Genomic DNA, 26,217 nt, shown 5'->3' with positions numbered 1-26,217 from the left:
AAGGCACTATATTTAACACCCTGGGCAAGGGTGTTTGTTAGTGGGCGGGAGTCTCAGTTGTTTCCTGTGCTTCGAGGAACTAGACTTTCTATTTGTGTTGTCTTTAGACCCTCTGCTTAGGGATATTATGACAAATCCCGATATTCAAGGTATCCAGATTGGATCTCATTGCTTTAAAGTGGTGGCTTTCGTCAATGACTTGTTAGTCCATCTCAGGACTGCAAGGGAATCCCTTGGGGCGTTATTGGATACATTTCGGGAGTATGGAGATTATGTGAGATTTTACCTCAACTTAAGAAATCAGAGGCATTGCCATCATCCCCACAGGTACAAAGTTCTTGCGGTTCAGATTTTCCTTTACATTGGGCAACTACATCATTTTGGTATTTGGGGATTCGCTTGGCAATGGATGTAAGGTCTTTATATCATCTCAATATATCAGTTCTTCTGGAGGCTATCACCCATTCTCTTTAATGTAATCATGTCACCACTAGGCAACAGACTAGAAACAACAGGATTCAAAACATTCATATACGCTGACGATGTTACCATATGCATAACCTTCAAAAAGAACATTCAAGACATCTTACAAAAGGCAAAATTTGGCTTAAATTTGATGGAAACCTGGGCCGCAGAAGACAAACTAAAGAAAAAAGAACATTCATGGTCATTACCAACCTATTTGACCAAAATGACTAATATACATACATACATCAGTCCAAATGGACACCAGATTTAGGGTACACAGAGCCCAATGAAGAAGCTCCTGGACCAAAGTGTCTCCTGGCTGAGATAGAAATTCACTTTATCCAGGGGTGATTACTTTACATAGGACTCCCAGACCACAGCAACGGGCAAGATGCTACTTTATATATGGTCACATGCGATGTCCCTGTCACCTCCTGCCTGTGAATCTGGAAAGGGACTTCTCCTTGTCTAGCTTTGTTCTGATGCGTGGGTAGGAGGGTATCTGTTTTTATGAGACAGGTCCTTTTCAATTTTCTTTGGACACAGCAAGCCACACCAAGAGCAAATACAAAACAAAACCCAACAGAAGAAGAGGCAGCGATGGCGGAGATCAACCCAATGTCCCTTGAATCTGAAAAGACAGAAGAAGGAAAACCTTTATCTCTGAAACAGGAACTCTGTACCCACTGATCACTGTCTTCCCCTCCCTGCCCTCTTTCTCATCCCTCCTCCACCTCAGCAAGTACTGGCCTTTCGCTAGCCTGAAGATCTGCGTTCATTTAGTTATTCAAACTTCTAAGCTGTCAGATTGCCAATAGTTCTTTAGTGCTGTACAAGTAAACTGTCACATTATCTCAGTGTCCAACGTTAAGTGCAATTTCCATTTTTGTTATATTATGTGCTAGGTAGATTTTATAAATGAGAATTAAAGTTTTGATATATTTTGAAGCTATCAAACAATTTTCAGAGATTTTTAGACCTGACCGAGTACAATGTTGAGTGGCTGCATGTAAACTACAGCCTCAGTATCACTGACAACGGTCTTTTCCTCTTTATTTTTGATATGGCTTTGTATATTTCCTGTATTTTTCCATCAATGCACTAGTGTATACCTTAGATTGTTTTGTGACAGCCCTGGAAGGAGGGGAGCATCAGAAAACCTGGCTTCGAACCTATGTAGGGACCTGATAAAGCTGCATTCATGAACCACAGGGTCATTGACTCTAGACTGCAGATGGATCATTGTCTGTTTGAAGGTAGTAGAGAAGAACCAGCAGCCCGCACCTAACCTGACTGAGGCATAAACGGCATCCCCCCCCCCCCCCAACTATGCAGTGTTATATATCCAATGCACATTCTCTCTACATGTATATGGATATCATTACTAAGTGTCTTTTCCTTGTTTTATATATAGCAGTGATGGGGAGGATTAAATCTGCTGTGAGGGTTGAGTAGGGGACTGGTAAAGAGAGCCACAACAGCCTGGCAGGAAGTCTGTGTGTGCTGTAGAGATCAGAGCAGATCTACAGGACAGCTGGGGGGGGGGGGGGAGAGGAGGGACAGCTGCCTTGGGGTGGCACCCTTAGTAATATTTAATGATAAGCATTAACATATTTTAACATTTTATAAGGCCAGATTTGACTACAACAAGAGGAAGTGGGCTCTGCAGTAACAAAATAGAAATAAGTAATCAGTAGAAATAAAACAGAGAAAAGAAAATGATACCTTTTTTATTGGACTAACGATACATTTTTTGATTAGCTTTCGAAGGTAGCCCTTCTTCGTCAGATCAGAAAAAAATCAAAATAGAAATAAAAACTCTAAAAATGGGTAAAACCAAAAACTGACCCAACTGAAGTTCTTGGCACAGGGTCATCCAGTAAGTGGTCAGTCTTAGAACTGGGCAAGTCACAGATACCTAAGAATTTTTCAGTCCATGTAAAGTTCAGCAAGGAATGGTTATAAATACTAATTCCAGCTTCTCTCCCTTCTTATGTTTGATTCACATTTTCAAGTTGAAAATCTTTTCTTGTGGGGAGCAGGTTCCTGATTACAAATTTGGGATTTCATCCTGTCATTTTGGATTTGATCGCTTATCCAATGCTCTTTTGTATCCAATGCTCTTTATTTGTATTTTCATCTGCTCAGACTGCTTTTAGTTCTGGCTGTGCCCACTGCTAATTATTTGGGAGATGTTTGATGGTGATTTTCATTAGACCAAGTACAGTATCTGCAAATTCCATGCACATTATTACCTTGTGTTCTCTGTAGGTAACTTTGGAAGAGAAGCCACCCAACAAGTTTATCTTTGAAATTTCACCAGTGTACAGTGCGTGCTTTCCACCTGCTATTTGGGTCTATGGAAAAGCACAGTAACATAATGCTGAGAGCTGAAGACCGAGGGGTCCTTTTACTAAGGTGTGCCGAAAAATGGCCTGTGCTTGTGTAAACACGTGTACTGGACGCGTGCAGGTCCATTATTCAGCGCACCTGCAAAAAAAAAAGCCTTTTTTTGGGCCAAAAATGGACATGCGGCAAAATGAAAATTGGCGCGCGTCAATTTTGGGCCTCAGACCTTACTGCCACCTATTGAGTTAGCGGTAAGGTCTCACGCATTAACCAGGCGGTAATCATTAGCGTGCGTACAATGCCAATTACTGCCTGGTGAGCGCCGCACGGCAGAAAATAAAAAAATATTTTCCAGTATACGTAGTGGACGCATGTAAAAAATGAAATTACCACCCGGGCCATGCGCTAGTTCAAAATTGACACGCGTAGGCACCTAAGTGACTTAGTAAAAGGGCCCCTGAATGTGTGCATGGTTTACCTTAACTCCCTCAGGAAAACTTTTTAAACTGATAAATGTTCACACACTGTGGAAGCTGGCAGATACTTTTACCTGGACAGAGGAGAGTAATTTTCAGCCAGGCCAGTTATCAGCTAAGTGGATCTGAAAACTGCTCTATTATCAACTTTGCTCTCAGTGACTGTCACTGACCTGATATAGAAATTGTTGATTCTCTCTCTTGGTTCAGGAGTGTGTTTCTGACACAACAGGAAAAGTTGCTTTTCTTTTTATTTATTCTAAGAAATAGAGAAGTTCTGATGTTGAATAGACTATTTTGCTTTTGTGTTTCTGTTAGAAATGATGGAGTCAGACTTTGTCCATCTTCTCCTCTCCAGATCACTTCAGGCTCTGGATACCACCCCGTGGATTCACACACAACCCTCACTTCTCTATCCTCACAGTGAACTGCAGAGATGTGAGGAGCACTGCCTATACCTAAAGAAAATGAACAATAAAGAGGTTAAATTTTCTTATACTTTTAAGAGGATCAGCCTTTAATATCTTTTAATTTCCTACACCTAATGGAGAACAGAAGGTATCATTTACAGGGAAAGTTATCAAGGTGCATTGATGCCAGGGCTGTGGAGACGGAGTCAGAAGCAATTTTGGGTCGAGTTGGAGTTGGTTAAAAATGTACTGACTCCGACTTCAGCTTCAAAATAAAAACTTACAACATTATTATGTATGGTAAATTTATCATTTTCTACTTAGGTATTTATTTTGTTCAGGTTCTTTGTTCAAACTTCAAATAAATCTATTGTGTGGTCTATTAGTTCTGATTTTGTACATAAAGCAATATCCTATGTTTCTGTAATTAATCAAATTTCTCTTAGATTTACTATACATAGAGTTGGACAGTAGAAAAATGAAGGGGTTGTAGTTTTCCCGACTCCACAGCCCTGGTTATGGTAATAACGTCTGCTATTTGCCCTTTCTGTATGTTAGTTTAAGTTACTGTGGGCCCTGTTTACTGTTTTTAGTGTGCGCTAAAAGCTAAAGACACCCATAGGAATATATGGGTGTCTCCAGTGTTTAGTGTGCCCTAAAAACGTTAGTGCGTCTTAGTAAACAGGGCCCTTTGAGTTGCATAGTAATGAGATGCAAAGTAGCTTGATACAGCCCTAGCAGTACTACCTCAAGGCTACGTGTTACTCCCGAAATTGTGGAATGTTTGTACGTTTGGGAAGCTTGCCAGGTGCCCTTGACCTGGTTTGGCCGCTGTCGGGGACAGGATGCTGGGCTCGATGGGCCTTTGGTCTTTTCCCAGTATGGCATTACTTATGTACTTATCATGTTTATTGGTCAGTATAAAACATGGGAGCTAAGGGCGGACAGAGGTTTTTTTAGAACGGGAGCAGACGTGCTGTCCAGGCCCCTTGTGCCCGATGAGACTCTCTGTCTGACTGCATCGGAACCTCCCAGTCGCTGACATAGATGTTGTCTGCAACTCAAGCGGTGATGTATGATTTATGATTTACTTATTTGAATAAAGTTTATGTAATAACCTTTGACCACCTCTATAGTATGTGTCTGACAGAGATATACCCAAAAGAACCTAAAGCAGAACAGCATCCAATATGTGCAGCCACCTCAAACTACTGCTACGACCACTGAAGATATTTTCAAAAAGCCCCTCCTTGGGCACCTCCACTCTCTAAACGAATCCCTCTGCCATCCAAGCGCAGTGGCGATGCTGAGACTGGCACCATTTTGAGAAATAGCAACAAAGGGGTCCCATCTGATGAGGGATGGGGTAAGGAGCTGGGATGGAGGCTGAGGTGGATAAATAGGGTGGGGGAAGGTTAAGTGTTTCCTTTACACTTTGGGGTTCATTTTCTCTCTTGTTCAAAGAAATGAGAAAAAATTGACAGCAGAATGGAAAACGTGTTACCTGCCACTTTCAGCTCCAGTACTTTATCCTGATAGTCAACATCGAATCGAACGTAGCACATGTATCGACCTTCATCTTTCAGCCTTATGTTGTGGATCCTCAATGACACGTTTCCACTGGACATGTGATCTCTGATCAGCTCCGTCCTCCCTTGATATTCTGGGAGCTGACGATTGTTCTGATCCTTCCCATCATCATATAAGTGCACGAGTGACCCGAATCTGGTTCGGAACCACCTCACCTCCTTTTCCTCAGCATTGATAGGTGGAGAGAGGTGGCAGGGTAACACGGCATCTTCACCCAGAACGGCGACCACTGGGTAATCTGGGCCGATGAGTCTAAAACTTTGTTCTAATTATGCAATACAGAAAAAAAGGGAATGAAATCAATTAGCAACTGAGACTATGGGGTTCATTGCTGAAAAATGTAAAGCGCTTCATAAAGTTTGTACTACAAATGCCTTGAGGCAGGAACAAGACAATGAGCAGTTCTAAAAATCTGTACCTTTCATAACACTGAGTTACCTCAATTTTAATTATGGTGAAATGGAAATTTTTATTAATTGTTTTCACCAGAATGTCCTCTCCCTTGCAAATTCTGAAGTGACCACACAAGTGGCCTCCTAACCTCTACAGTGTTCTGCAATTCTTTTGTGTCAGACAGGGCTGGATTAAGGCACCGGCAAATTAGATGCCTGCCTAAAGGCCCAGAGGTTTAGGGGGAATTGGACAGATGTGCTCAGGACTCTAGAACTGTCAACTGTCTAAATGTTTTCAGGACAGGACCTTGGAGAGAGCCAGGGGAACCGGTAAGTGTCCTGTTGAACCCCCCCCCCCCAGCCTTCACCCAGTCTCTCTCGCTCTCATACCCCCAGGCTTCACCCATCCTCTCTTGCTCTCGTACCCCCACCACCCTTCATCCAGCCCCCCTCTCTCTCATACCCCCAGCCTTCACCCATCTTCTCTCTCATACCTCCACCAGCCTTTCTCATGCCCCCACTGGCCTTCACCCAGTCTCCCTCTGTCTCTCTCATGTACCCCCAGCCTCTACCCAGTTTCTCTCTTTTCATGTACCCCCCCCCCCAGCCTCTCTCTCATGTATTCCCCAGCCTTTACTCAGTCTCTGTCTCTCTCATGTACCCCTCCCCAGCTAGTATTCTATAATGATTGTGCACCAACTCCTAAGTTTACTATAGGTGCATCAGTGGTTTTAACACACGTTAATGGTTTATGCATGTTAAACGCTAATACGCCCATAGAAATGTATAGGTGTGTTAGCGTTTAACGCGCCTTAACTTTAAAGGTTAAAAATGCTTTAGGTGCAGCCACTTATGCCATGTCTATGGCTGGCATAAATGCTGGTGGCTAAAATCAGCAGCTGGGTATCTAAAACTGGGTATCTAAATAATTGAAATCACTAACGAAATTAAGATCAGCTTGAACATCATGGACTCTTGGGCAAATGCATTTCAACTGAAACTAAACAAAGAAAAAACACACTGTCTCATCCTCTCATCCTTACACAGTGCAGACAACCCCACAATTATCAACATCCCAGATTACACCCTCCCTATCTCAGACAGCCTGAAAATCTTCAGCGTTACATTGGACCGCAACCTAACACTAGAGAGCCAAGTGACATCCACAACAAAGAAAATGTTCCACTCAATGTGGAAACTCAAACGCATGAGACAATTCTTCCTGAGGGGAACATTTCGCAACCTGATACAATCAATGAAGCAATGTAGATTACTGCAATGGACTTTATACGGGATGCAAAGAACAAACCTTAAAGAAACTTCAGACTGCTCAAAACACGACAGCTAGGCTTATCTTCTGAAAAACGCGATTTGAAAGTGCAAAACCCATTCGCGAAAAACTACACTGGGTCCCAAAGAACGCATTGCTTTCAAAATCTGCACTCTGGTTCACAAAATTATCTACGGTGAAGCTCCGGGATACATGACAGACTTGATCGACCTACCAACAAAAAACACATCCGAGTCAACATGAACGTACCTAAATCTGCACTACCCAAGCTGCAAAGGACTCAAATACAAATCAACTTACGCGTCCAGTTTTTCCTACATAAGCATACAACTGTGGAACCAGGGCTGGTCCTAGGGTTTCTGGCGCCCTCCTGCAGCCTATTAGTCGGCGCCCCTACCCATCACTATGGCTCTGCCCCTACAGTAGTCACACCCCTTTTACCAGCCATTGCATCATTGAAAATATTACACCAGTATAGAAGAAAAATAACATGTTTTTTTTTGTTTTCATTATAAATTATTTCTGTAAGCTGTTACAGCTCCATTATACTCAAAATGACACAAACCAAATTAGCATACACAGGAATTATGAGAACAGACCGTCTTACCAACTCTGAAAAACAATGTGTTAGCAAAATTTCAGAATCTAACAAACAGTTCCCTATTCAGACACTTGCAGAACAGAGATAGCCCTTCTTCAAATTCTTCAAAAATTAACCTGAAATCCTAAGAAGTTAGACTCTGCATGCAGCACAATACCAGAAAAATAGAAAGAAACACATTCCTATACATTGCAAAATAAGATAGCAGATGTAAATTCTCAAAGTGGACATATTCCAAACACTAAAATGAAAATAAAATGATTTTTTCTACCTTTGTTGTCTGGTGACTTTGTTTTTCTGATCATGCTGGCTCAGTATCTGATTCTGCTGCTATCTGTCCTCTTAACTCCGTTTCCAGGGCTTCCTTTCCATTTATTTCTTTACTTTCCGCCTTTCTTCTTCATTTCTTGCTCTATATCCATAAATAAAAGCTGGGTCCTCCGCAGACTTGACTGTCCAGTGGATCCAGCTTCTGCCTATTTTCTCCATCCATGTGCAGTTTTTCTCCTCTTCCTTTTCCCTCATCTCATCTCCTTCCTCTCTCTTCCCTCCCCTCCATCCATATCCAGCATTTCTTCTCTCTCCCTTCCCCTCCATCCATGTGCATCTCCTTCCTCTGTCCTCCCTCCCCTCCATCCATGTCTAGAATTTCTTCTCTCTCCCCTCCATCCATGTGCATCTCCTTCCTCTGTCCTCCCTCCCCTCCATCCATGTCCAGAATTTCTTCTCTCTCCCCTCCATCCATGTGCATCTCCTTTCTGTCTTCCCTTCCTTCTCCTCCATCCATGTCCAACAATTCTATCCCTCCCCTCCATCCACCCATGTCCAGCTACCCTCCTCTCCACTGCCCTCCCCTCCACCCATGTCCAGCAACTCTCCTCTCCCCTGCCCTCCCCTCCATGTCCAGCAATTTCTCCTCTCTCCCTGGACCCTGCCCTCCCATCCATGTCCATCGATGCTCCTTTCTCCCCTGACCCCCTCCATCCATCCATATCCAGCAATTCTCCTCTCTCCCCTGCCCTCCCCTCCATGTCCAGCAATTTCTCCTCTCTCCCTGGGCACTGTCCTCCCATCCATGTCCATCGATACTCCTCTCTCCCCTGCCCCCCTCCATCCATCCGTCCATATCCAACAATTCTCCTCTCTCATCTGCCCTCCCCTCCACGTCCAGCAATTTCTCTTCTCTCCCTGGGCCCTGTCCTCCCATCCATGTCCATCGATGCGCCTCTCTCTCCTGTCCCCCTCCATCCATCCATATCCAGCAATTCTCCTCTCTCCCTGGGCCCTGCCCTCCCATCCATGTCCATCGATCGATGTTCCTCTCTCCCTTGCCCTCCCGCTCCCATGTCCACCTGCCCGCCCTCTTCTCTGGTTTAAATCTTGTATTTAAATTTACCTCCCTCGCAAGGAAATGATGTCAGAAGAAGGCGGGGCACTGAGAGGGAACGAACGACCGAAGGGAAGGCTAGAGATGTCGGGCAGCGCTTTCTGTGATGCTGCACAGCTGCTGCGACGTCGGAGGTAAATTAAAATACAAGATTTAAATCCCCCAGGGCGGCGCGGGTACCGGCAGAGGAAACTGAGGGCTGGGCTGCTGTCGGGTTCCGGGAGCTGAGGTAGGTGGCAGCGGTAAGCATGGCGCGGCAGCGCCCTCCAGAGGTCGGCGTCCCCTGCCATGCTTACCTCACTTACCGGGTTGGACCGGCCCTGTGTGGAACGCATTACCAAAAGCCTTGAAAACTATGAACGACTACTACTACTACTACTACTTATCATTTCTATAGCTCTACTAGACTTACGCAGCGCTGTACACTTGAAAGACCACCTAAACTTCCGGAAAACACTAAAAACTAACCTGTTTAAAAAGGCATACCCTACCGATCCAACATAAATGCCTGATCTCAGCAACACAACAAAACTAAAGAACATAATGGACATAGCACAACTCTTCCGCTGTACAATTCCCTAGTGTGGCTGTGCCAGATGAACTTTATCTTACCACAACATCACTTTGTATTTGTTTACACCAGAGTCTGCAAAGGCCTCTCTGGTACTATGTAAGCCACATTGAGCCTACAAATAGGTGGGAAAATGTGGGATATAAATGTAACAAATAAAATAAATGAATGCTATTCTATAAACTGGCACAGGAGCAGCAGACCCTCCCTAAAATGCTGAGGCCCTTCCCACATTAATGCCCTTTTGCAGTTGTGAACTATAGAATTTAGGCAACTCAGTATACAGAATAGGGGCGTAAGTCAGTTACTTGAGCAACTGCTAATTAGTATCAATTATTGGTCCTTATCTCCAAGTGACAATCCAGCATCAATTAGCTAATTATGTTATGCTCATTACTGACCCTATTTTATAAGTGGGCGTGTTTGTGTGCCAAATTTTAGGCAGCATTTATAGAATTTGGAGGCAGGTGTCCAAGGGGGTTTATTGTGAGTGGGTTTTAAGAACAGGCTCAGCTCTACATATGAAAATCTATGATTTCTGCACAAGGCCCTGCTGACCAGTCCTAACTGACTTATGCAAATATTTAAGCAAATGAGGCCACAGCATGAAGTCTCGGTACTATCCATGGGAATCTGATTTTCACCTTGATTTGATTATATTCAGGTTTTACAAATAATTTTAGGAACTTCACCTGAAACAGGAAACACATCCAACAGAACAGACTGCAATTAAAAAATAACTCATTTCCAGGGCTGTGGAGTTGATACCTAAACCTTCAACTCTACTGTCTGATTCTGAGAGACGGTGTAAAAGCCAGATCTGCGGGATCCTCGGGATCTTCCGGATCTATTAAGTACTACCTTAAGAGTGGGGCGCTTCTTTATTTTGATGGGCACCTGCTTCTTATTGTATGCAGCGATCACCAGTCGTAACCCAGCGCTGCGTTTCTCTATTTCCTCTCTTTCCGGGTTCTCCTTGTTTCTTTGTCAACACTACACAAGGAGTTTAATAGACTGGAGGGGAAGTGAGCCTAGTCCACTGTAAGCCATTTGGTTAATCTCTGTTTCCACTCCCCTACGCTGTCATTCCCTTACACTCAAATCAAGGAAACCAATGAGTTGCTGGATCCACGTTGTCGTCCTTTATTGTTGGTCCAACTGTAACAAGTCTAAAGCAGTTTTAGTTGGATAGGTAAGCCTAACAAGGTGGAGGAGAAAATACATAATTGCATATCATTAGTAAAAAGCTTCCAAAATTATTGCAACTGGTAGAATCAGAAATTATAAACTGTAGTTTGTAGCAGGGGCATATCTGTGTGGGGGCCTGGGCCCCCGTAGATTTGGCCCTGGACCCCCTGCCGATGACCCTCTCCACCCCCCCTCTCTTCCGTTGCAGCAAAGCTTCCTGTTCTGAGTCTGACGTCCTGCACATACAACGTGCAGGACGTCAGACTCAGAATTTGAAACTGAAGGAAGCTTTGCTGCAACGGAAGAGGGGACCTCGGCTGGCAGGGGTTAGGGTCCCCCGCCAGCAAAGGTAGGCGATGGTGGCGGGGGAGGGATGGCAGCAGGAGGGGGGTGGAGAGGGTCATCGGCAGGGGGGGTCCAGCAATGGGGGGGGGCTAAAATGTGCCCCCTCACTCTGGCTCTGGCCCCCCCTCCCACCGAAGTCCAGATACACCCCTGGTTTGTAGTCATTTTTCTTCACTGTCCTATACAATACAGATGACCAGATTTCAGTGAGGATATCTTGTGAAGTAGAATTAAACTTTCCTTTCATTGGGGCACATGGAATCACATGTTCATCTGTTTTGTAGACGTTTACCTTTTAGATACACAAATGGATTATTCTGTTTTTGAACATGTTTCAGGGTCAAGTGGTTTTATAAGTCAAAATAATTTTTTTTTTCCTGCAGCTCTATTTTTTTTTTTTTACTTAACTACGTGGGCTATAATCCAGCCCCTAATGCAGTCCATCGGTTTTCTTATATTTAGTTCTTGTGGTGATTTATACTATGGCAAAACTGAAAACTTTTATCCTTCTTGAGGTGATTAGCTTGTAAGATCTGTCGAGCAGGGACTGTCTCTTCATGCTCAACTGTAAAGCACTGTGTTCATCTAGTAGCGCTATAGAAATGATAAGTAGTAGTAGTAGTAAATGAAGGGACATGGCATGAGTTTATCTTAGTTCACAGGAGACGGTATGAGGTATGACCATAAAGTTGAAGACCTTCCCCCTGAAGCACCTATCTCTGTTTCTCAAAAACAATAGCAAAGTAGATTTGCATTATGTCTTGATAGGGGATGGTTGGGGAGGGGGGGTGGAGAAGATCTAAGAGGAGCTGTGGGGGCTGGTGCAAGTTTTGAGGGTCTGTGAAGGGGGTAGGGTTATTTTCAAAATGTATTTGTCAGTGCTCCAGAAGCTGTTTTGTTATTTCCAATGCTGTATTGCGGTTTTTATTGGAGCCTAGATGCCTGGTTTTTTTTATTTATTTATGATGACAATAAAGATAGTTCTCTTTAAAAATACTTGCAAATGTTTATGCCTATGGGTGTGAAATATTGTATTCTATGACAGAAATTTCATGTATTTGAAAACTTCCAATATGATCATATAACATAAACATAAACATAAACATTTCCTACACAAGCGCAACCTCACCTGAAGAAACTCATACCAAATCAACCTTCCGTGGGCACATTTTACATGCTACCCAAGATCCACAAACCGGGAAACCCTGGCAGACCAATCATATCAGGTATTGGCACACTCACGGAAGAAATATCTGGATTCATAGAGGGAATTCTGAAACCTCTCGTACACAAAACTAACAGCTTCATACAAGACACCACAGACTTTCTGAATAAATTGAAAAATATCAAGCAACTACCACCTAACACCCTTCTGGTCACGATGGATGTAGAATCACTATACAGCAACATTCCACATGCGGATGGCATAGCTGCATGTGGAAGACTCCTAAAAAAATCCACACTGGACCATCAATACTCACCAGAAACTATTACAAAATTAATCAAATTCATTTTAACTCACAACTACTTCCACTTTAACAATGATATCTATCTGCAAATAATGGGCACTGCGATGGGCACCAGGACAGCACCCCAATATGCCAACCTTTTTATGGCTGAGCTGGAAGAGACATTTCTGAATACACACCAGACCAAACCTCTAAAATACTACCGGTACATCGATGACATTTTTATGATTTGGACGGAGGGTGAAGAAACTCTGAAACAATTTTATTCTGCATTCAATACATAACATCCTACAATCAGATTCAAAATTGACTACTCCCCAGAAAAAGTCAATTTTTTGGACATCACGGTCTCAATCAGTGATGGCTGTATACAAACATCTATATACAAGAAACCCACAGACAGATGCAGCTACCTCCACAACTCCAGCTTCCATCCTTCACATACAAAAAGATCCATCATTTACAGCCAAGCCACAAGATACCACCATATCTGCTCTGACCCAGGGGACAGAGACAGACACCTTAAAAGCCTGACTGAATCCTTCAAACAGAAGGGCTACAACCCCAAAATAATCTCCAAGAATATTGCCTCCTCCCTCAAAACACCCAGGGAGAATCTGCTACAGTACAAAAAGAAAAAATCCACAGACAGAATCCCGCTTGTAGTGACATACAATCCAGAGCTGGAAAAACTGAGGAAAATCATAAGAGATCTACAACCTATACGTACTCCAGGAGGATGAATTACTGAAAGAGATATTCCCATCCCCACCAGTACTGGCCTTCCGACAGCCACCCAATTTAAAACACAAGCTAATCAGAAGTAAACTTCCTTCACAGACTGAAAAGGAACAGAGGGGCACACTTCCCTGTAATTTATCCAGTTGCAAACTATGCCAAAATATTTCACAGGACCCCAAAGTCATCCACAAAGGAAAGATATTCAACATAAAGGGATCTTTCACTTGCTCATCTTCCAATGTGGTATATATCATTCAGCGTAAAAAATGTAACGAAGGATGCTATATTGGAGAAACAGGCCAGATGCTTAAGACAAGATTCAATTTACATAGACATCATATGAACAATACTGGTGCCAGCAGGGTTCCCACGCTTGTTGGTCAACATTTTACAGGACCAGGACCCTGTACCAGTGACTTCACAGTGAGAATCCTCAAAGGTAACTTTAAAACCATACAAGAACGTAAGACCTTTGAAGTCAGAATGATTGAATATTTTAACACCCAACAGAAAGGACTTAACAAGGATCTGGGGTTCCTAGCCCATTATAAACCATAAAGCTGTATGTCTCTGTTGATCACCCTCCCCTCACCTATCCACACCCACCCTGTTAGAATATCAATGATATGCTTTGATGTCCCCATGCATACTTCCTACCCACCCCCCTCCTCCCACCCTGTCAGACTGTCATAGTAATGCTTGAATGTTTTCACTTATATACACTGTCAGCTAGCACATTTGCTTATTTCCGATCTGAGGAAGAAGGGCAACCTTCGAAAGCTAATCAAGAAATGTATTAAGTTATGTCCAATAAAAAAGGTATCATCTTATTTTCTTTTCCATGTTTTATTTTGTTTGATTTCTATTGATAACATAAACTTTGAAATCAGTAAAACAGCATTAAAAATTATTGCACCTGGTAGAAACAGCAGAAACTCGGGATGGGGTAAAAGCCGGATCTGCGGGATCCTCGGGAACCACGTACGAGCTCCTGAGCCAAATAAACAACGATCCCAGTGTTTGTGGCCCTTGAGATCGAAAATAGAGCTGGATCCTGCAGTAAGCGACCCTGGACATCAAAAATAGACCTGAATCTAGCTGAATGCTGGCCTTCTGGTCCCAAATACAGCAAGATCCAGCTCTATTTCGCCCTTCTGAGCGAAATAAACAAGGATCCCAGTGATTGTGGCCCTTCAGGTCGAAAATTGAGCTGGATCCTGCAGTAAGCGACCCTAGACATCAAAAATAGACCTGGATCTAGCTGAATGCCGGCCGTCTGGTCCCAAATACAGCAGGATACAGCTCTATTTCACCCTTCTGAGCGAAACAAGGATCCCAGTGATTGTGGCCCGTCAGGTCGAAAATAGAGCTGGATCCTGCAGTAAGCGACCCTGGACATCAAAAATAGACCTGGATCTAGATGAATGCCGGCCTTTTGGTCCCAAATACAGCAGGATCCAGCTCTATTTCGCCCTTCTGGGCAAAATAAACAAGGATCCCAGTGATTGTGGCCCTTGAGGTCGAAAATAGAGCTGGATCCTGCAGTAAGCGACCCTGGACATCAAAAATAGACCTGGATCTAGCATAACCACATGGGCTATAAGCTCCTTATGTAATCCTTTGGTTCTCTTATATTTTGTTCTTATGATGACTTATACTGGGCCAAAATGAAAACTCTTATCGCTATCTCCTTGAGGTTAAATGAGGGGACATGGGATGAGTTTATCTGGTCCACATGAGACGGTATGACTATGAAGTTGAAGCCGGTCCCCCTGCAGCAGCCATCTCCATTTGTCAAAAACAATAGCAAAGTAGATTTGCCTTCTCTCTTGTAAGGGGATGGGGGGTGGAGGGTAGGGGGAGGGAAGAAGATCTAAGAGGAGTTGTAGGGGGCTGGTGGAATTTTCAAGGGTCTGTGAAGGGGGGAGGGTTATTTTTAAAATATTTGTCAGTACTGCAGAAGCTGCTTTGTTATTTCCAGTGCTGCATTGTGGTTTACATTGCAGCGCTAGAATTTTTTATTTTTTGTTACATTTGTACCCCGCGCTTTCCCACTCATGGCAGGCTCAGTGTGGCTATGCCTGCCTTTTTCTTTATGATGACAATAAAGAGTGCTCTATAAAAATACTTGCAAAAGTTTTAATGCCTATGTGTGTCATATTTTAAATTTGACAAAATTGTATTTTATTTTAAAGCTTCTCCTATGAACATATAACATAAAATTTTTAAATTAAAAATTACTGTACCTGCTAGACACAGCAGAAACTCTGTTTGCATATGTGTAAAATTTTCTGGAAGGGCTGCTCACACCTAAATCCAGCTGTATTCATTGTCTGAGGGGCAGCATACACCTAGATTCAGCTCTGTTTCTCATCAGAAGGGTGAAATAGACCAGGACCCTGGTGTATTTGGGATCAGAGGGCCGGCATTCACATCTCATTACTGCCTCCAGCAGGATACCAGACGCGACAGTCAGTTTGGGCAGTCGGTGCTGCAGAATCTGTTCGGGGGTTTAGAATCCAACTCCACCCCCCTAGGCTCTGTTTTATCCTGTTCAGGCTGCACTCTCAGTTAGTTGTTCTTCGTAAGTCAATTATTGTTATGTCCTTGCCGTTGCGAGGCCCAATTGACCATGTTTGTTGTTTTGAGTGAGCCTGGGTGCTAGGCATACCCCACATGTGAGAACAAGCAGCCTACTGTCCTCGGAGAATACCTGCTACAGTGTATCTTTCGCTTTATTCAATATCACAATTCCTCCTGTATAGCCACATAACAACCTTTTAGGGTGAATACTGTTCACAATTATCGAACAGATAGAGATAAGAGATTTCTGTTTTGGCACAGTATAAGTCATGACAAGAGCAGAACATAAGAAAACCTATGTGTAGATAGAATGTATTTGGATACAGGCAGCAGATGATGTTTTGTATATTCCTGAGAATCTAGCATGTGATGTTTTTGTTCTTTCCTGAGAAAGTAGCAGAATAGCAGGTGATGTTTGTACATTCCTGAGCAGGTTCACGAGCTGTTCATGTAGAGTTGTTCTTGTAAGCAATGCATGATCATGGTTGTGTAAGCAAAATGTAACCAATAGTAATGATAATACATGTAATATCCATGAATATTCATAGAGTATATAAGAAGGGGATTGACTCCCAAATAAAGAGTTTTTTGCCCAGACACACGAGAGGAGAGTTATTTTGCAACATCTGGTGATCCCCGACGTGATCGGTGAAAACGTGACGTACTTACTACGACTGGAACAGTCAGCGCGCCATTCCTTCTACGGAACACTGTAAGTATGGGGGGAAATTTAACATCATCACATAAACAACATGCACAGGAGCTATATACTATAACGCAAAGATATGGTTCCTCCCGAAATCCAATAACTCTTAAAGATATAGAGCGTTTAATTGAGGAAATAGTTTGTCAATGTCCCTGGTATCCAGAGAAGGGATCATTCGATCCTCAAACATGGGAAAAGATAGGGCAGCAGTTTCGTTTAGAGCCTAGAGTTTCGACTCCTATATTATTGACTTGGAGAGAGATATATTCTACTATAGTAATTCTCTCTTCTGGATTGACAGGCATTACTAACGAAAATATATCCAACAAATTGCCAGGCAAGACCTGGTCTCTTTTACCTCCCGCGACTCTTGGACCTACACCTTCTCCTCCTTCTTGTCGGCTGGCCACCGATATGGGAAGGGAAGAGCAAAACAAAACTCCTGACTTTACTACTACTACCCCTAATAAACCAATTGAAAATATCCAAAACAACAACGCTAATGATAGCGTTATTATTACCAAAACACCAAAGAGCGTAGAACGACCTAGTTTAATTCAATTAGGTATACAGCAAGCACGAAAAAATGGTGAATTCATTTGGAACGATGATCTATGGGATAATTCGGAACCTAATCCTAATTTATACCCAGTTACTAGAACTACAACAATAGAGGCAGGGAACGAAACACATCATGCAGAATGGACTGCTCTACCTTATCAAGTTTTGAGAGAATTACGTAGAGCTATCGTAGAATCAGGTTTAAAAAGTTCATTTGTTCAAGGCATGATAGAAGGGATTAGTAACGGTTACTTAATGACTCCAAAAGATTGGAAAGACCTTTTCCGTATGCTGTTAACTCCTGCGCAATATGTAGTGTGGGATAATGAATATAAGCAAGCAGCACAACTTATCACTGGGACTAATTTGGTGCCTGATCAAATTTATGGATCGGGACCATTTTCAACCCTTGATATGCAAATTCAACAAAACGATACCTGTTTTCAAGCCATAGGCACTTGTATCTTGCGAGCATTTAAAGAACACCAGAAGGGAATAAACCAACAAAATCTTTTGCATCAATTAAACAGGGTGCAACCGAATCTTACCTTCAATTTGTTAATCGATTGCAGGAAGCTGTAACTAGGCAAATTGATAATCTTGATGCGCAAACAGAGTTATTGATTAAATTAGCCCAAGAAAATGCAAATTCAGATTGCAAAAAGGCATTGCAGACTGTAGCTCATCGCCCAGGAATTACTTTAGCAGATTTATTGAGCGCATGTGCAGATGTGGGGACTCATGGTTATTCTATGAATTTGTTAGCAGGAGCTATACAAAAAGGTAATAAGCCACAGGGGACGTGTTTTAATTGTAAGAAACCAGGACATTTTCGAGCTCAGTGTAGAGCCCCAGGAGGGGGTGCCAACTTTGCAAAAGGACCTTCTCGACCTTCTCGAAAATGTCCTCGATGTCAAAAAGGATATCATTGGGCCAATCAATGTCGCTCTAATCCAATTAATTCCACACCGCCACCCCCAAAAAACTTTGCAAAAAAAAAAAAAAAAAAAAAAAAAACTTTGCTCCGGGTTAACTCCTAACCTCGGTCCAAAGGGAGTGCAAGGGTCTTTTGCTCATAGTACTACTGCTACACAAGGTAGTGCAGGAATTGACCTTATTGCAGCGGAATGTAAAACTGCCATCTTACCTCATGAAGTTTTGGTATATAATACTACCTTTAAAGGACCCATTCCAGCGGCTACTGTAGGTTTAGTATTACCTCGCTCCTCTGCATCGAAGGCAGGTATTCATGTTATCCCTGGAGTTATTGATGCTGATTACACAGGCATTGTTAAAATTCAAGTATGGTCCTCATCACCTTTAACAATTTCTCCCGGGGACTCGTGGGCACAATTAATTATTTTACCATATTTTACAGCACCTATTCCTTCTACTGTCTCTCGTACAGGGGGCTTTGGATCTACGCGACAGGTAAGTGCAGTTTTAAAACCGGTTTCTAATGCACGACCCACTGCTCAATTTTTATTGCAACAAAAGCCCTTTGTTGGTATGTTAGATACCGGGGCGGATGTTTCTGTCATAGCTTATAAACAATGGCCTGTGGAATGGCCCATTGAAGATACTTCACATGTGACAGGAATAGGGGGAACTCAGTCAGCCTCCCAAAGTTCTCAATGGTTATCTATTACATATCCTAACGATACCAAGGTTCTAGGACATATTAAGCCCTGTATTTTACAAGTACCCTTTAATTTATGGGGTCGTGACCTTTTGGAACAATTAGATGCATCATTGATCCTACCTGATTAACAGTTCATAAATATGTCTTTTTCTCTTCCTTTGGAATGGAAAACTGACAAACCTGTTTGGGTAGAGCAGTGGCCGATTACCAGAGAAAAACTGTTGATTTTACATCAATTGGTGGAAGAACAATTACAATTAAATCACATTGAGCCTACCAATTCTCCATATAATACTCCGGTATTTGTGATCAAGAAAAAATCCGGAAAATGGAGATTTTTACATGACCTACGAGCTATTAATGCGATTTTAGAACCAATGGGCCCGTTACAATGTGGTATTCCAAATCCTAATTTGATTCCTTATGATTATCAATTAGCTATTATAGATCTGAAGGATTGTTTTTTTTCAATTCCTCTCCAGGAAAAAGATTATAAATACTTTGCTTTTACTGTACCTGTTTACAATAATGCACACCCTACTACTAGGTATTGTTGGAAAGTTTTGCCCCAGGGAATGTTAAATTCACCCACTATTTGTCAATACTATGTTCATCAAGCCTTGCAACCATTTCGTGCCTATTTCCCTCAACTTTTGGTATATCATTATATGGATGATATACTAATTGCAGGGATAACTCTTCCCCCTTCTTGGAAATCTACTTTAATTTCTATCTTGGCCTCCTCAGGATTAACAATTGCCTCAGAGAAGGTTCAAGAAAAGGAACCCTATTTATATCTAGGTTTCCGTATGACTAAAGCTGCAGCCCAACCTGTCGCTCCTCATCTCAATTTACAGTCTCCCACGACATTACATCAATTACAAGAGATTTTAGGAAATCTCAATTGGTTACGTCCCTACTTGAAACTTCCTACAGAATTTTTACAACCCCTGTTTCTCGCATTAAAAGGTCATAAAACACCTGCTGAATTAATTACACTCACTGCATCGCAACAAACAATTCTGTCACAATTGGATCAAATCTTACAAACAAAATGGACAGATAGACGAGATGCATTTGCCCTTTTTTGTTTTTGCGTTCTCAAAGACCCCACCCACCGACAACCGTTTGGTGTCTTATATCAAGATACAACTCCTCCGAAATTGATAGAATGGGTCTATTTACAGAATACTCTCCATTCTACTATTACACAATGGCCCCAGCAACTAGCCTTGCTGATTACTAAAGCTCGAGAGCGAGCAACATTCATGACTGGTTTCGACATTCTTAAACTCATCATTCCTCATTCTTTGTGGCAGTGGGAAAAAAATGATTCAGTTCTCCGACGACTTGCAATTTATTTTAGCCACTTATGTTGGTATTATAGATTGCCACTATCCTAAAGACCCTCGCATACAGGGCACATCCATTTTGCCAATCACTCTTCATGATCCCATTTCTTTACGTCCACTCCCTACTGCTCTCACCGTCTTTACAGATGGTAGTCCCACTCGTGGGGTGGTTACTTGGTACAATCTGAACAAATGGCACGTCAAATTTACCTCTCCACAAACCTCTGCTCAACGTTCAGAGCTTGCTGCCATCATCCTGGCTCTTTCTTTATTTTCAGATCAACCACTGAATCTTATTGTTGACAGTCAATATTGTGCTAATCTTGTCCGTCGCATGCCCGACAGTTATGTATCATTCAAAATGGATGCCTCTTTTTATGCTTTACTGTTAACCCTCCAAGGTTACTTGGAGAATCGCCTTTCTTCTCTCTTTATAGGTCATATCCGCAGTCATCAACCTTTTCCTGGTGGTCTGTCTGAAGGGAATGCTCGAGCGGATCGCCATCTTCATTTTTTCTCCACAGCACACTGCAGTCATGAACTTCATCATCAAAATGCACCTAGCTAGCTCGCCAGTTTCAAATTTCTTTAGAAGAAGCTAGAGCTATTATCAAAAATTGTCCACAATGTTCCTTTTCAGCTCCTACTACCTTTTTTCCTGGAGTTAATCCTCGTGGTCTGGAAGTTAATAGCCTCTGGCAAATGGACGTTACTCACTTTCCCCCTTTTGGTCAATGGTCTAAGCTTCATGTGGTTGTTGATACTCATTCTGGATTTTTGTGGGTCACTGCACAAAAAGGGGAAACTACATCTCATGTCCGCTCTCATCTTCTCCAAGCTTTTGCGGTCATGGGTGTTCCTAAAACTCTCAAGACAGACAATGCCCCTGCTTATACTTCCACCTCCTTACAGGAGTTCCTGACCCTCTGGCATATTGAGCACCTTTTTGGTATCCCCTATAACTCCACTGGTCAAGCTATTGTTGAACGTGCTAATCGCACACTGAAAACTGCTTTAAGTAATCTGACTACAAAAAAGACGGTATTCTCCGTCATAGAGTAAGCATTGATGAATGCTTAGCACAAATCCTTTACACACTGAATCATCTCAATCTCATCAATAATCCTGCTACAAAAACTTTTTCTTCCAGATTTGAACAACATTTTCGTACTCCTGCCCCACCTTTATCTCGTCCTTTGGTCATATACCGACAACTACCTTCTGATCAGTGGAGTTCCCCTGTGCCTCTCCTTACCTGGGGTCGTGGTTACGCTGCTGTTCAAACAGATTCTGGCCCGGTGTGGATTCCAGCAAAGTGGGTGAAACCTCATGTCGTGGCATCAAGGTCTTCACAACCCAATTCCCAATTTCACACTCACCCTTCAAGGACCGCAGATGCAAACACGCAAACGGTCAGTGACTCGTCAACCTAATGCTCCTGTTACTTGGGGACAAATTAAAGCCTTGAGTCAACAAGCTACAGAGACTTTAGAAAAAGCTCATATTGAAAAGACTGATGATAACTTCGTAGTGGCTATTATTGCAGCGCTTAATGCTAATTCCATTACATTGCTTCTACTGTGTTGTTGTTTGTACATACCTTGTGGACAGTCACAATTACTTCCCACAAAAAATATTTGGGAAGCGTTTGCAATTTCACTGAACCAAACTGATTTCTGTCTTTCTCATCAAAAGGCAGTTGGAGAAGTTTTGGCAACTTGCCTGATTCCAGTATGTCATGATCCTAAAGATATGCAAAATGATACTTGGTTTTATTCACAGCTTCCTGTTAATTCATCCTATCGAAATGCTTCTTATGAATACCATAATTGGGGAACACAAACCCTGTTGCCGCCTACTTTGGCAATGCATGTGAGAACCAATCAAATAGCTAGTATCAATATGACATGTGCTCGTATGGTTAATTGTACCCGATCAAATTGTGTTAATTTTGGACCAACTTTGTTAAATTGTAGCTCCTACGAAAATGTTTCATATATTTATAAATTTACTCATTTACCCCCTGGCTGGTTTTGGTCATGTGGAATGTATACCTTTAATTATATTCCAGCTAATATATCTGATGGTACTACATGCTGTCTAAGTCGACTCACTATGGTACTTCCCAGTAAACATATTTTATTTTCTAACTCCTCACATATGCGATCCAAGCGTATGACCCTTGCTGCCAATTGCAATGATAATGTTAAATTTCTGAGTCAAACTGAATATCTGGCACTTGCATTTTCATTAATAGGTGTCCCTGCATTGGCAGCGGCAAATGCAAAAAATATTCGTGAATTAGCCTGTTGGGCAATTAAATCAATCAATGCAACCTCCACTGCTATTAGTTTACTTAATGCTGAGCAACAGCAATTACGTCATGGAGTTTTACAAAATCGAGCAGCCATTGATTATCTTTTATTACTTAACCATCATGGTTGCGAAGAGTTTCAGGACATGTGCTGTTTTAATTTATCTGACAATTCAAAGGCCATTGACAAACAATTAGCTTTCCTACGGAATTTAACTACTCATATTACTATTCATAATAACCTACTCTCTGATGTATGGGATCAATTGTGGCAATGGATCCCTTGGACCTGGCTCCGCCCTATTATCCAGTATTTAGTCATTGGTATTTTTGTTTTCACTATTTTTTGCTGTTGTATACAATGCATTCCTAACCTTTTTTCTTTATGTTTTCCTCGTCCATTCGCTCCAACACGTCACTCTGCTCAATATGTTTATAAGCTATTACAAACATCTCCACCTCCATCTCCAGCTGGCACACCACGGAGATTTCATTAAAAAAAAAAAAAAGGTGGAGATGTAGATAGAATGTATTTGGATACAGGCAGCAGATGATGTTTTGTATATTCCTGAGAATCTAGCATGTGATGTTTTTGTTCTTTCCTGAGAAAGTAGCAGAATAGCAGGTGATGTTTGTACATTCCTGAGCAGGTTCACGAGCTGTTCATGTAGAGTTGTTCTTGTAAGCAATGCATGATCATGGTTGTGTAAGCAAAATGTAACCAATAGTAATGATAATACATGTAATATCCATGAATATTCATAGAGTATATAAGAAGGGGATTGACTCCCAAATAAAGAGTTTTTTGCCCAGACACACGAGAGGAGAGTTATTTTGCAACACCTATGGACTGCATTAGGGGCTTCTAGCTCATTTAGTTATATTTAAGCAAAAGAGATCTGCATGAAAGAAAATATTGATTTTTCTTTTGAGTTATAAAACCACTTGTCCCTGAAATATGCCTTAAAATAGAATAATCCATTTGTATATCTAAAATGTCAACGTCTACATGACAGATGAGATGAAGATGTGATTCCATGTGCCCCAATTAAAGGAGAGTTTTTTTTATTCCATCTTTATAACACCAGGCTTCCCAAGGCAGATTCCAACAACAATTAAGATGAACCAATCAGGAAACAGGAGCTCTATGAAATTTGGCCATCTGTATCCAACTGGATTAGGTTTAGACTATACAGATGGACCACGCATAAGCATAACCAGTCCGTTATTTCTAATAATCTTTTGCTAGTGTTGTCAATTGCTATTGTTTTGGTGAACTAAACATGCTCAGTGTAGTGTAGGCAAGCTCCGCCTACTGGCTTTATTCAACCTCAGAGAAAAACAGATCCTGCTAAGTCCCGCCCCCTGTGACGTTGCGTTACCTTCCTTCAGAGAGGAACCAGTAAAATTCACGGCAGCAGGTGGGCTTGCCCCTTTTTTTATCCAACCCCCGAGAAAACAGATCCTGCTAAGTCACGCCCCCTGTGACGTGACGTTACCGTCCTCTGGAGAGGAACCAGTCAATTTTACAGCAGTACGGGGGCTCGCCCCTTTTAAGGTGGATGAGATTGTGTGCAAATGGGAGGTCAGGGAGGATAATCAATAACCTCCAGCATTAACTACAATCAACAGAGAAAACAAAAAAAAATTCGTTGAACAGATGTAAAATGCCCATATCTAAAGGACTGCCAAAAAAATGAAGTTTTAAAAGTTTTTTTGATGCAATCCGGGAAGATCCCGAGGATCCCGCTGTATCCATTTTTAACCTCTTGCCGTTCTGGATGTAATTGTAAAGTACTGGTAAATAATAAGTTATAGTTAAGTGAACAGTACTTTAGATCCAGATCAAACATATATGCCTTGAGCTAATACCAAGCTGTTTTGAACCTAGGTTTAGCTCCTAGGTTTGCTGTTTGTTTTGAGTGTTTGAGCTACAAATATATATATATATATATAAACTGCGGTCTGGGTGCAAATCTTCGATTTTAGGAATCAGCACCGAATTCATAAGCGTTCCTCTCTGTCTCTTCTGGCCAGGCAGCTCTGATTAAAATCTTATCAGTTCACAAACAACTAGCAGCGGGTATATCAGAGTCCGAAACCGCCTACACCGCCTCCTGCACTTACCCCCTGCAAGAGCACCAATGAGAAATAAGAGGATGAAAGTCGGTTCAACTTCAGAGTGAATCATAGTGGCACCGATAAAAGCTGAAAGCTATGGCGCTGCAGAAAAACAAACAAAACAATAGATTGTTGACTGACAGCAATCCAGCTTCTACTACTTTCACTTTCATTTTCATATAACGCAGTGGCCGACAATGTGATTCATCTCTGTTTCCACTCCCCCGCGCAGCCGTCATCTCTAGTACACTCAAAACAAACAGCAAACCTAGGAGCTGCTGCATCCACGTTGTCCTTCTTTATTGCTGGTCCATCTGTAACAAGTCTAAAACTGTTTCAATTGGATAGGCAGTGCCTTAAAAGGTGGAGAAGGAGAAAAGATTTTTATTTTTTTTACTTATTGGACAGCCTTTTAATTTATTTGAAAGGTTCCCATATGTAGATGTAAATATCATGAAATAATAATTGAATATCGCTAAAACAGCTTACAAAATTATTATAGCTGTTAGAAACATCAATTTTAAACTCTGTATTTTGTGCTCATTTTCCTACACTAAAAACTAAATACAATGTATTCAATACAGATGGCCAAATTTCAGTGAGGATATCCTGTTTCCTGATCTTAACTGTTGTTGTAATCTGCCTTGGGAAGCCTGATGTTAGTTATAAAGATGATGGACTATACTGAAATTAAATGGAAGTAGAATTAACCTTGCATAGGGGAAGATGGAATCACATCTTCATCTGTTTTGTAGAAGTTTACCTTTTAGATAAACTGTTCATGGTGGCAGCTGCTCCCTCCACAGCACCATATTGTCTTTTGCCAATGAGTTTTGTGGGTGGTGGAGACTCGCTGGTGTTCTGTCTCCCCCCTTTCTACCTCTGGCAGGCTCTGATCAGTGAGGGAGACTCTGCACAGCACAACCCTCCCTCTTCACGGCTGCCAGGCTCTTCCTCCGCTGCCCGTTCTCACATGCCCTCCTCAAGAGCACGTTTCCGATTTGGGGCTGAGGGGCTAGTTCTGTAGCTGCTTTGCACAACAGGCAGCACAAGGTCCCTGGGGGCAGTGGGCAAGGCCGCCCTCGGGGCCTCGCCCCTGCAACCCTCACCACCCTGCCCCCCCCCAGGTCAGCGCCGCCACTCACCCCTCCACCCCCAAGGTCACCACCGCTCCCCCTCCCCGGAGGTTGCCGCCTTTCCCCCCCCTTCATCTGCCACCGGTTATGCACTGGCCTTGGGTAGCAAGGGAAGTCTGGGCTCTGGCAATGAGCAATCCTCCTTTCACTCATCTCTGCCAGGCAAAGGGCATAGCCACCAAGAGGAGGGGGCAGGGGAGACAAAATTCCCCAGACCTCCAAGGGGGACCCGGCACCGCAGTCCCACCCGCCCTCCGTCGTTGACCGTCTGCCCCCTGCATTGCTAGCGTAGTCTCACCTCCGTGAAAGCAGCACTGCAGGCAGCAGAATGCCTCCCTTCAGCCCTCCTTCCCTCCTTGTGTCCCGCCGTCACGGCAATTACGTCAGACGAGGGTGGGACACAAGGAGGAAAGGAGCTGCGTACGCTTTGTAGCACTATATAAATGCTAAATAATAGTAGTAGTAGTAGGGCCAAAAGGAGGTGTTCTGCTGCCTGCAGCATTGCTTTCACAGAGGTGAGACTG

General features: G+C 42.5%; 1 protein-coding gene across 1 annotated transcript; it reads right to left on the bottom strand.

Moving 5' to 3' along the window:
- Positions 1–740: 740 nt before the first annotated feature.
- LOC115466261 (butyrophilin subfamily 1 member A1-like) lies at positions 741–24,636 on the bottom strand. The gene is made up of 4 exons (XM_030197406.1): positions 24,564–24,636; positions 5,208–5,558; positions 3,467–3,751; positions 741–1,099 (listed from the first exon to the last, which is right to left on the bottom strand). The coding sequence occupies exons 1-4, from the start codon at positions 24,625–24,627 to the stop codon at positions 825–827; spliced, it is 975 nt and encodes a 324-aa protein (XP_030053266.1). The 5' UTR covers positions 24,628–24,636; the 3' UTR covers positions 741–824.
- Between the last annotated feature and the right edge of the window lie 1,581 nt (positions 24,637–26,217).

This window comes from Microcaecilia unicolor, chromosome 3 (assembly GCF_901765095.1).
Source record: "Microcaecilia unicolor chromosome 3, aMicUni1.1, whole genome shotgun sequence".
NCBI classification, from domain to species: Eukaryota; Metazoa; Chordata; class Amphibia; order Gymnophiona; family Siphonopidae; genus Microcaecilia; species Microcaecilia unicolor.
The sequence above is the reverse complement of the archived record's forward strand: the minus strand, read 5'-3'. Positions and strand labels throughout refer to the sequence as shown.

Excerpts from the sequence above, each read along its gene's own strand:
- LOC115466261 (XM_030197406.1), bottom strand. The coding sequence starts at position 24,627 with ATGATTCACTCTGAAGTTGAACCGACTTTCATCCTCTTATTTCTCATT. Across the intron at positions 5,559-24,563 it reads CATTGGTGCTCTTGCAGGGG|AACAAAGTTTTAGACTCATC; the intron begins GTAAGTGCAGGA and ends TTGCATAATTAG. Across the intron at positions 1,100-3,466 it reads ATCAACAATTTCTATATCAG|ATTCAAGGGACATTGGGTTG; the intron begins GTCAGTGACAGT and ends CTGTCTTTTCAG.